Below are 11,399 nucleotides of genomic sequence, written 5' to 3' on the forward strand. Positions count from 1 at the left end.
CGCCCGTCCGCAATTGTGGGTGTGGATAAGTACGTGAGGTGTACGCTTGGATGAGTCCGTTTTGGGGACTCAAGCTGATGAGGTAATGTGTTGCCTAAACCATTATCTTTTCTACGTCTAATTGTATTTTAATGCTCTTGCTTTCCTTACGCTTGATGGCATGTATGTAGGATGAAGGGGAAGAAGAAGAGGAGGATCCAAATTATCAGCGCGAAGCAAGTGAAGAGGATGAGGAATCGGATGATGAAGATCACTCGGAATTCGATGAGGATTCCAGTTAGACACCCACCTCTTCATTGTAAAAACTTTATGTATATATGGCTAAAGGCCCAACAATTTCTGAAATATAATAACTTTTTGGGCTCAATTGCATTCTCCACAATGTATGTGTTTCTTGTATTTGTGTTTGTGTTACAAATCTGAAACTGTGACTCTGTTTTAAATTTTTTTTTTAAAGAGCTAGGCAGACTGGGGAGTCCTGTACAAACTCCCCAGTCCACCCAGCTCTTTTTTTGGTTGTGCGCGTTTGCTTCTCATCAGCACAGCAGCGAAAATATAAGTCGCTGCTGAGCAGCGAAAATAACAGTGAAATATCCTTACTGAGTAGCGAAATTTCACTGCTGCGGAACAGCGAAATATCGATGCTGAGCAACGATATCTTTACTGCTGAGTAGCGAACCCGCTGCATCGAAAATAGCAGTGTTTCTAGCAACAAAAAAGGCCCAACACCTAGCTGCGCTTCTAGTTTATAAAAACGTTGTTATTTTCACTGCTAGTCCCTCATTCTGTTGTAGTGAATCTCCAACCACTTCTAGTTTAGCGTTCTCACTCAATGTGAGCTACTCTGATACCATGAAAAGAGAATAGATGAGACCATAGGAGACACACACAAGCCCTAATTGCTCTCATTAATCCATCTTACACAATGTAGAAAAGCTCCATAGCTAGCTTCATTCTCCTTCACCAAAAATCAGCACATTCTACAAGTGATAAGTCGACACATAACATAACCTAGTACTAATGTCCATACACACTTGGTTAATCGGGCACGACCATTATTGTCCACACACCGCTAGACTATTGTCCACACGTCTAATGCTATCCACCAGTTGTTGTCAATGAGCTTGCATTCTCAACACTATCCACTAAAGGAATTGTGTGGTGGCATACCTCTTTAGAAAATCCTTTTAGATCAACATAGCTCCAAGCGAACACATCTCTTTATTCCTTGAGAATTGCTATAAGTTTTGTCTCCTCTTCATTGGTTAAGTCGATGGCTATGCAGACCAATTTGGGTTCCTCGCCAGGCAATGCTAAATCGACTTATTTTGCATCTTTTGCTCCATTGTAGGACACTCCTGGTTCCTTGAGTTTTTCCCCTTTTTGGTGGTACTACACACACTTTTCTGTTTCCAACTTCATAGTTTTTGAATCGAGAAGAGACTTGTTTAGAGTCCTCTTCATGGTCACTAGTGGTTGGGCTTGAAGACTCGGTCTCTTTGTTGACTATGTATTGTCTTCTCCATCCAGACTTGGAAGTCTTTTTAGAGTCCATTGAAACCACATCATAGGAGTAGTTATGGGTTAGCCCTTGAACTATCTTAGGATCTATTTTTATGGCATTTACACTGGTTCTTTTCATTGAATCTTTCCAACTAGAAAAAAATTCCCTCAAGGCATATTGCAAGTACTGTTCTTCCCCCAAGTTGAGGCTTGGTGGGTTTTTGGCTCTAATTTTTGCAAGTTTCTCAGCTTTTTTCAATTCTTTTAGAGGAATTCTTTGAGAAGGGCCTGGTGTTCTAATGGTATTGCTCCTTCTTCGTCTTCGTTGAATTAAAAAAAAAAAGACTGAAATCTGGGAAATAGCAAGACCCCATGTGAATTGCTAGTCCAGGAACTATGGGAGTACACACGACGAAGACGATAACACAAAGTAATATGCAGAATGCACAAAGTGTGTATAAGGAAAGAATGCAATCCTAGCTAGCCATCAACCTTGTTCTATGTAGTACAGGCCGGCATTGCCTTACTTCTACCCTCCAATCTACCCTCCCAAGTCAAAGCCAGCGGAAGTAGATGAGTGCATCCAGTCGGTGGATCAAGTTCAGGACTGGAGGAATAGGTGGTCAAAGATCCTGCGGAAGTATATGAGGCAGATCAAAGACCGGGAGTCCAGCGAAATAGGCTTATAGCAGCAGAACAGAATTCTCGAGATTTGTAACTAGCTAGAGCTGTGGTGAGCAGCTGTGCCAACGAGGGCGTCGTCCGGCACAGCAGGTCTACACTGATTTATGCGTTTACAGTATCATCTTCAAGGACCTCTATCTTGATAAACTTTAGATTCACAACAGCGACAGCACCGTGCTGCTATTGCGCGAAGAGAACGCGGGCGAGCAGACAGGCAGCAGAAGCTGATTTTTTTCCAAAGGTTTCATACTGCATGAGGGCCTGCCACGTGGTGTTAATTCTCATGGCTTCAAACGTTCTGATGCATGGCTTAGACGAGGTGGCGGTAAAGAAGGCCCGCCCGCACCGTGCACAAGTCCGTTGTACACTTGTCGCAGTCTCCGTTGCCGTCTTCCTAGTCACAGGTTTCAAAACACCCCTTTTACTCTGCGTCGTCCGCCTCTCTCTTAACCGCACGCTAGCAACCCTAGTGCCATAGCCGATCCTCCACCCTCGCCCTCGCCCTCGCCCTCGCCCTCTTATCCTTCTTCACAGCGCTGTATTGATGGCGTCCGCTTCTCGAGAGGAGTATGCGTACATGGCGAAATTAGCGGAGCAGGCGGAGCGGTACGACGAGATGGTGGAGTTCATGGAGAAGCTGGCCAAGAACGGAGCCAACGGTGAAGATCTGACAGTCGAGGAGCGCAACCTGCTGTCGGTGGCGTACAAGAACGTCATCGGGGCGCGGCGCGCCTCCTGGCGTATCATCTCCTCCATCGAGCTGAAGGAGGAGAGCAAGGGAAAAGAGGATCATGTTGCCGCCATCAAGGACTACCGAGCAAAGGTGGAGGCTGAGCTCAGCAACATCTGCGGCAAAATCCTCGTCGTTGTCGACTCCCACCTCGTCCCTAACGCCGCAACATCTGAGTCCAAGGTCTTCTATCTCAAAATGAAGGGCGATTACCACCGCTACCTTGCCGAGTTCAAGACAGGAGCCGAGCGCAAGGAAGCCGCCGAGAACACCATGCTCGCCTACAAGTCTGCACAGGTTCTTTCTTCTTCATCAAGCTTCAGATCTTGCCCCATACAGAAGTATTTTCTTCTAAGCAGGCATGCATGCATGTATGTAGGGCTCACAATACTGCACTCTCTCCGTCAGTAGTTAGACTGCCTGCCGGTCCGGATTTTGCAAACATATTCTGCAGAGCAGATAGAATGCTGCGCGTCAGGTTATCACAATAGAAGAAGGTAGGGAAGCCTGTAGTTTCAAACATTGAAGCCTCGTGAAACGGATGTCCATGAATTAAGGACTGCACTGTTTTTCCTTCACATTTGGGAAGGATGCTTAAAGAATACCCTGAACTTTTATTGGACGGTGTCCCTCTAACTTTTGTGCAGGTTTTCAAAACTTGGAAGTACACAGGTTTGAGAGAGAGAGAGAGAGAGACAGAGACAGAGACAGAGAGAGAGAGAGGGGGGGGTGGGGGGTGGGTGTGTGTATTGTTGTGAGTGGAAGTTTGCGGTTCTTGTGGGTTTTCGTTTTTCTTTTTTGGGGGCGGTGGAGGTTTTGTGTCTTTTGCAACAGGAAGAACCTTGATGCAGATTGGAGCGTTTCTGTTGGGTTTTGGGGAGAGATGGAAAATAATTGAGGGGAGGGCTCCATCCATGGCTGTGGTATGAGGTCGGATGGAAGACACAGGATAGTGTCTGCTCAATTGGGAAGCTTAGAGGGGCAGCAGCCTCTCTGCCAAGGAAGGGGGGTGTTTAATTTTCTTTGAACTATTTGAAGGTTTGAATTCGCAGGATGGTGTATCCATCGATACCCTATCATGTCCAGGTGTCCTTTATGTACAAAATGGACATTTTTTGCAAAAAATACTACCTAGTTTTCTGATGCCATTTTCTGTATCTGGTGAGATATTGGGCAGGACATTGCGCTTGCAGATCTTGCTCCCACGCATCCCATCCGTTTAGGCCTTGCCTTAAACTTCTCAGTTTTCTACTATGAGATTCTTAACTCCCCAGATCGTGCTTGCACTCTTGCAAAGCAGGTAGGCCAAGCCACAATATAGTGCATTACAAAATCTGTGGATGGGACTAATATTTGAGTTGTGATGTGGCCCAGGTTTTTGATGAAGCCATATCAGAGCTTGACACCGTAGGAGAGGAATCCTACAAGGATAGCACATTGATTATGCAGCTTCTTCGTGACAATCTGACATTATGGACGTCAGACATGCAGGTGTGTAGCTAATACATCCCTTAGTCTCTTATTTATGAAGTGAGAATGTCTGGGCTTTCATTTAATTTAGCAGTCATGTTGACCTGTGGGCATTTTCTTCTCTCTCTTGATTCCAGGAGCAGTTGGATGAACCATAGGTCTGCATTCAGACGTATCTCCATTGTAGATGCCGGTGCTGGAGCTGGATAGGGATTAATTTCTGAGGCAATTGTGCTGTACTTATTCCATATTGCATGTTAGCCTATCATGGAGTCTCAATGCAGGAGGGAGGTTTGTTGGTATGGCATGTGCAATGTCGTTTTGGATGAATGGGCTGTTTTTGCTGTTGTGTACAGCACACGCAGCTACCTTTTGAACTCTAAGGACTGTTTGGATATAGGGACGTGCTTTCTTTGGATTCTTCCTGACATACACATATGGGGGTATGTTATCCATGTGTGTGTGTGTACCAAAGTTGAGGGTTTGAACTCATGATCGAGTGAGTCCTGAGCTTAACCACTCAGGCAAGATCCTGCTGAACATCACCACCTTGTTCAACATAGGCTCTATGAAAATCAAACTAAACTCGAACGTCAGCCAATTCCCTTCCCTATAAAGTGGTGGTACAGGAGACTTTAAAACATTGCTGCTTGATGCAACTCAGGAAGACCTAAGAGAGTGGCATTATTTTTAGTATGAGTTCCTGCAGCCCTTACATGTTGAGATTTGACTCGCTCATGTGTCGCCATCTTGCATAATGGCTCAAATGTCATTTCTCATGGTGTGCTCTCCTTGCGTCATCACCAGCTGTGAATTGCTGCCACTTTGCATAGAACCTTGACATCAGGGAATGCCTCCTGTTGAGTCACCGCTTGTTACTCTCCAAGACAAATGCTTGCTAGAGACACCTATTCCTAACTGTCAGAGGAGCAAAGTTTGATGACCAAACATTTTGGCAAAGATGAAGGCATTGTCAAACTTGCCTAACTGACTGCGATATATGTAATGATGCTTTTTCAAATTTGGCCGAGTGTAGCATGCCACATGGGCAAACTCTACTTGTAAGCGACTAGACACTACCTAAGTGTAAACTTGTGTAAGACGTTCGTAAATGGCGTAAAGCACAATAAATCAAGTTGAAAATTCATTGGGGAAGGATTTGGGTTACTCAAATGAAGTATCTCCTCATGCACAAACTTGGGTAAGACCTTTGTAAATTGGATTACTCAAATGAAGTATCTCCTCATGCACAAAAAGCTATGGAAACTCATTAAAGACAATGCGCCTGCTAATTGTAATGATAGGGATGTCAAAATATATTTGTAGTTATCTTATAACCTTGTGGGCTCTTAGATTAATGGTCTTTGTCTGTCGTCTAAAAGAGCATAATCTAAGAGTATATGCATAAACATGCTCCCTCACCTAGAATAGGCAAGGTTGGACAAGGGAGATCCCTTGCTAATCAAAGACTAGTGGAGTGAGCCTTTCCCTCCCTCCCTCTTTTTGTTTATTGAGTAGGTTTTGTGTTGGCAGTCACTTGATAGCATGTTCCTTGCTAAACAGTGGAACCAATAGGCATCAAGGAACTTTTGAGAGAATTCATTGTAAAGGGATATCACGTGTTTTAAGATGGTGACAACATTAATTCAAAAAATATATATTCATCATATGGACTACTTGCTTACCAGAAGAGAACTTATATATATATATATATATATATATATATATATATATATATTCATCATATGGACTACTTGCTTACCAGAAGAGAACTTATATATATATATATATATCTACTAACCACTCTGTAGTTCAACATGGTTTTACCTACCCAGATGCTTGTGCAAATGGGCACATATCCTTTGTAAGATAGCAACAAAATATATAAAGCAGCTTTATCATGAGCTTAATGTTAAATAGGGAAAGCCTATGGACTCCGTGTACATAGTTGCTTAAGACCAATAATAGAGGTCGACAATTTTTAAGTTTGGCCAGTCTAATGTGAAAACTAGTCATTTGTATAAGTTATTTTTGACAATAAGTAAGATTTCCATGCAATGGTTTACTTGTGAGCTCTTCTCTTTTCTCTTCTTGCTTGCTTGTATGCAATTGAATCTTGCTAACTTGATGGATACATGCTAAATAGGTTTAGTTGTAGGTTGTCTTCTTGCATTAGCTTTCTCACCTTTTGTGAGAATCATTATGAAGGACTATATCTTCTTTCCTCCATCTAGGCATAGAGAGCTTTCTCTTTCACTCTTTTGGGAAAGGAGCATTTTGATGTGACAATGAAGTGAGGACGTGATGGATGAGCTAGTGCATCCACATAGGGAAGTTGTAGATTGTGACTCTAAGGCAAGATCCAATGACACGTGCTTCGTCAAGGCTCAGGTAAGCTCTTGATATATATATTTGGTGCAACTATTGAGGAATAGCTTACAGTTTAGTTTCAATTTTTCATCCATTCCAAGCTATTGGGATTACCTAATATTACTTGGTGTTGAATAGGAGGTCACACTTCAACACACATTTTTTGGAGCCTTGGATATGTTTATTTGTTATGTTTGATTTTCTTTGGAAGTTTATTTGCATTAGGGTATTCTAGTTTCATCGATAGGAAGGGAAAAATCTTGGTTCATTGGTGATTTGCATGAAATTGGAACCCAAGAGACTTATATTTCATTCCTTTGAGCTAAGGATTAGCTTAGCAACTGTGATGAAGAGTGGAATCCACTATGAAAACATGAGCATTGAGCTCCATTTGGGTGAATTAGAGTGGGATAGTTAATTTTGTTCATGCATTACATACATACATACATACATACATACATACATACATACATATATATATATATATATATATATATATATGTATATATACTACATATATATATATCTATATATACATATATATATATATATGTATATATACATATATATTTGTTTAAATTGGTAGCTTAAAAGCATGCAAATCTAACAAAAACTAATCATAAAATATTTACTATCTACTTACTTGCATTAAGAACCACTCATTATGATCAGGATCATTAATCACATCTCATCAAATTTAAAAATTCTCTAAAATTATAAAAAAATCAAGTCAAATTAGCTCTCGGATAGGGAATGTGAGTACATACTCGCGCGCAAGAGAGCCTAGATACTTGAGCTTGTAGATGCAGTGAGCAATGAGTCTACACATATGAGAAGTGAGTTTGGACACGTGAGCTTGCAGACATAAGCCTATAGACATGACTTTAGAGGTAGGCATAGCTAACATTGTATGTACAAATTATTATTAACATAAAGACTTGTACAAACATATCTACTCATGTCTTTGAAACTTTTTCTTGTCATACAATCTATGCTACTTATAAATTTTAAGATAAATCTTTATCCATCGTAAGTATTGAGAAATTAAAGTATAATTATTACCTAATAATTAAACACTAATCTTGTCATAGGTTCAATTTCTAGATTTATGTGTTCCATGTAGGCTTATTTCATGTGAGCCGAATTCATATAAAAAAGACGTGAGCTTGCATATATGAACCTACAACCGTGAGCTTACAGAGATAAGTCTAGAGATGTGAACTTGGACATGTGAATTTATATACGTGAGTCTAGACAACTGAGCTTACAAACACGAGTATAGAGGTGCGAACCTGAACACATGAGCTTATAGACGTGAGTCTAGAGATGATTGTGGATGTGAAACTAGAAACGTGAACTTGTATACATGAGTCTAACAAAGGAAAAGAATCATGTCAAATGATTTTCAGATCTGTATTAGGAACATTAATAACCTTTAATATGAACCCAATCTAGGCCACAATCGTTTGTAGCGCATCAAACCATACTTCTTCGAATCCACCAGAGTGTTTGCTTATTAAGAAGGCTAGACTCCTTTGGATCTACCTCAAGCAAGGAGATTTGGAAAGAAATGAGCTGATGAAACATAGATGTGAGTGGAGGAACTTTGAAACACCTAGAAACAAGAAACACTCTCCTCTGAGCTCTAGATTCACCAATTGGCTTTGTCAACAATGCCCTAAATTTTATGAAGAAAGCATTCGATCATCTTATTTTTGGGCATAGCTCCAGTGAAGGAGTGGGAGAAGGACCATGAACCTCAAGGTTTACTTCCACAAGAAGTGGTCATACCATGTTCGATGCCACAATGTTTCAAACATTTGGTGTTGATCTTGTGCTAGATTTATCCCAAGTTGACTACGACCAACAAACAGTCCAACAATTGTAGGTATGGAAAGCACGGCATGTCTCCTTTATTGTACCACACTCGGGACAAGTGTTCCACAATATAGCCAATAACACAAAGCATAAGTAGAAGTCCTTCTCTACACATGAGCTCATTATAGAAGCGACTTTATATCACAGAACTAAGTTCCAATTCTTCTCTGCATATGGAGGAGGAACATGAAACACGGGGAGGGGCAAGGAGCTAGTGTCTAAGACTACCTCAACACAAAGAGATCCACGAGATTATTCACAAAATGTATCCTCAGACGTAGTGAGTTTGCAACCTCAAAGCTGAGTCGATAGAGGACAAGTGCCATTGAAAAACTGCACAACCCAACCCCCCGCTAAGAGATCTTGTATCTTGAAATAGAGGGTTTTGTGCAACCACCTCCTTACATTTCACTGCCACCTGAATACATAAAAGACATGAGCATGAAGCCTCAAATAGAGGCTGATGGAGGACAAGTGCCATTGAAAATTGCACAGCGCAATACCATAGAGCAAGAGATCTCGTACCTTTACAGAGGGTTTCACACAACCACCTTCTTACATTCCACCGCCACGTGAAATACGCAAAAGACATGCAAAGGATGGCATTTGAAATAGGAAGGGGAATTGTGACCAACATAGCACCTAGAGGCTTAAAGTTGAAAAAAACAAAGCCAATCCACATCTCAAGGATGATGCAAAATTTGATGGAACTGGAGATCCCATTCAATATTTAGAGACATTTGATTTAAGGCCATGGGAAGGATTGAGGATCCCACCAAGACATGTTCATTCAGGCTTTTTCTTGTGAAGGTAAGGCAGGCCAATGGTTTAGCTCATTAAACCCACTGGAGAAGGTCAACTACGAGATCTTGAGACACACTGTCATCATGGGATTCTCACCCAATGGAGCCATATGGAGCCCCACATCTCAAGGATGATAACAAAATTTGATGGAGCTAGAGATCCCATTCAATATTTAGAGAAGTTCAATCGAATTTGTGAGGCCATGGGAAGGATTGAGGATACCACCAAGATCTATTCATTTAGACTTTTCCTTGTGAAGGTAAAGGAGGCCAATGGCATTTGAAATGGGAAGGGGAATTGTGACCAACATAGCACCTATAGGCTTAAAGTTGAAAAAAACAAAGCCAATCCACATCTCAAGGATGATGCAAAATTTGATGGAACTAGAGATCACATTCAATATTTAGAGACATTTGATTGAATTTTCAAGGCCATGGGAAGGATTGAGGATCCCACCAAGACATGTTCATTCAGACTTTTCCTTGTGAAGGTAAGGCAAGCCAATGGTTTAGCTCATTAAACCCACTGGAGAAGGTCAACTACGAGATCTTGAGACACACTGTCATCATGGGATTCTCACCCAATGGAGCCATATGGAGCCCCACATCTCAAGGATGATAACAAAATTTGATGGAGCTAGAGATCCCATTCAATATTTAGAGAAGTTCAATCGAATTTGTGAGGCCATGGGAAGGATTGAGGATACCACCAAGATTTATTCATTTAGACTTTTCCTTATGAAGGTAAAGGAGGCCAATGGTTTAAATCATTAAACCCACTAGAGAAGGCCAACTACGAGGTCTTGAGACACACTGTCACTATGGGATTCTCACCCAATGGAGCCCCATTGCACATGTATGTAACCTAAAGCAAGAGGAGGAAGAAACAATGCGGGATTACATTTCTAGAACCAAGTATCTCCACATGAGATGTGGTCCTTGTGAGAAACTAGTAGACATGTCACTCATTGATTGATTTATGATAGGTGTCGCATGCATCTTGCACTTGGATATGCCATGTGGCCATATGTGTACAATAGGTGCAAGTCTTAGAGTGGTAACTGGATCTTTGTGAGTCCCCGTCCGAGACAAGTTAGGTTTGGATTCACTTTAGAAAGAATCGTCAATTGTGCATGTCTCACACATGAGGTCAGTGCATGTCCTGCATATCTGTCACCCTCTTGAATGATGCAGAGGTGTAATGGGTATTTATTAGTCTTCCAAGCATATGCATGGGCATCGAGTTTAGGTGAAGAGATGGACTCTGTATAGGGGTGTATCTCAAGGACAACCATGGAAGGGCTGTTGAAAATCCACATCATCAAAAAGCATCTCATAATTTGCAAGTGTTTAAAGTCCAAAGGTTGTAGTAGACAAGCCAAAAAAGGGCCAGCAAAGCAAGGTGGAAGTTGTAGATCAAGGTATCCAACTTTAGGTTGAAGGTAATCTCAGCCAAGGGAAGACAATCCAAGTTAGTTTTGTCCAAGCTATTTACAGCCAGAATTCTATCATTCTACTCATTTAATAAAGCAAATACACCATACGTGGTGGGGACCCTTTAGAGGTTATTCGAGCCTCAACACTATGTATTTGTCTTTTTTCTCTCTTTGCACTCTTATCTTCTCTCTACATTGTACTATTCATCGTCAAGAACCAAGGACCGAAAGTATTTATCAAAGTATAATCCTCATTTGTAATCATGCTCTTGGTGCTTGTTTTAAGCCATACAAGGCTTTCTTCAACCTGCACACATGCTCGAGGTGACTCACATCATCATAACCAGGTGGCTGCAACATATACACCTCTTCCTGCAAATCCCCATGCAAGAATGCATTCTTTACATCCATCTGATATAAAGACCATTGCTTTTGACGTAACCACTGCTACTATCACAACTCTCACTGTTGCCATCTGGCAACTGGGTTGGAAGTTTTCTCATAATCAATGCCATATGTGCGCAT

At 41.4% G+C, this 11,399-nt stretch overlaps 1 protein-coding gene across 2 annotated transcripts; it reads left to right on the forward strand.

Annotated features, from left to right (window-relative positions):
• Nucleotides 1-2,659: 2,659 nt before the first annotated feature.
• On the forward strand, nt 2,660-4,983 carry LOC147630799 (14-3-3-like protein). Of its 2 annotated transcripts, XM_086810784.1 has the most exons (4): nt 2,660-3,214; nt 4,095-4,217; nt 4,292-4,408; nt 4,525-4,983. In XM_086810784.1, the coding sequence occupies exons 1-4, from the start codon at nt 2,732-2,734 to the stop codon at nt 4,543-4,545; spliced, it is 744 nt and encodes a 247-aa protein (XP_086666910.1). In that variant the 5' UTR covers nt 2,660-2,731; the 3' UTR covers nt 4,546-4,983. The 2 variants fall into 2 exon arrangements, with proteins under 2 accessions (XP_086666910.1, XP_086666911.1); XM_086810785.1 differs by lacking the exon at nt 4,095-4,217.
• The last annotated feature ends 6,416 nt before the right edge of the window (nt 4,984-11,399 follow it).

This window comes from Cibotium barometz, chromosome 16 (assembly GCF_041138505.1).
Source record: "Cibotium barometz isolate CiBa-2024 chromosome 16, ASM4113850v1, whole genome shotgun sequence".
Classification (NCBI taxonomy): Eukaryota; Viridiplantae; Streptophyta; class Polypodiopsida; order Cyatheales; family Cibotiaceae; genus Cibotium; species Cibotium barometz.

Excerpts from the sequence above, each read along its gene's own strand:
- LOC147630799 (XM_086810784.1), top strand. The coding sequence starts at position 2,732 with ATGGCGTCCGCTTCTCGAGAGGAGTATGCGTACATGGCGAAATTAGCG. Across the intron at positions 3,215-4,094 it reads TCGCCTACAAGTCTGCACAG|GACATTGCGCTTGCAGATCT; the intron begins GTTCTTTCTTCT and ends GATATTGGGCAG. Across the intron at positions 4,409-4,524 it reads TATGGACGTCAGACATGCAG|GAGCAGTTGGATGAACCATA; the intron begins GTGTGTAGCTAA and ends TCTTGATTCCAG.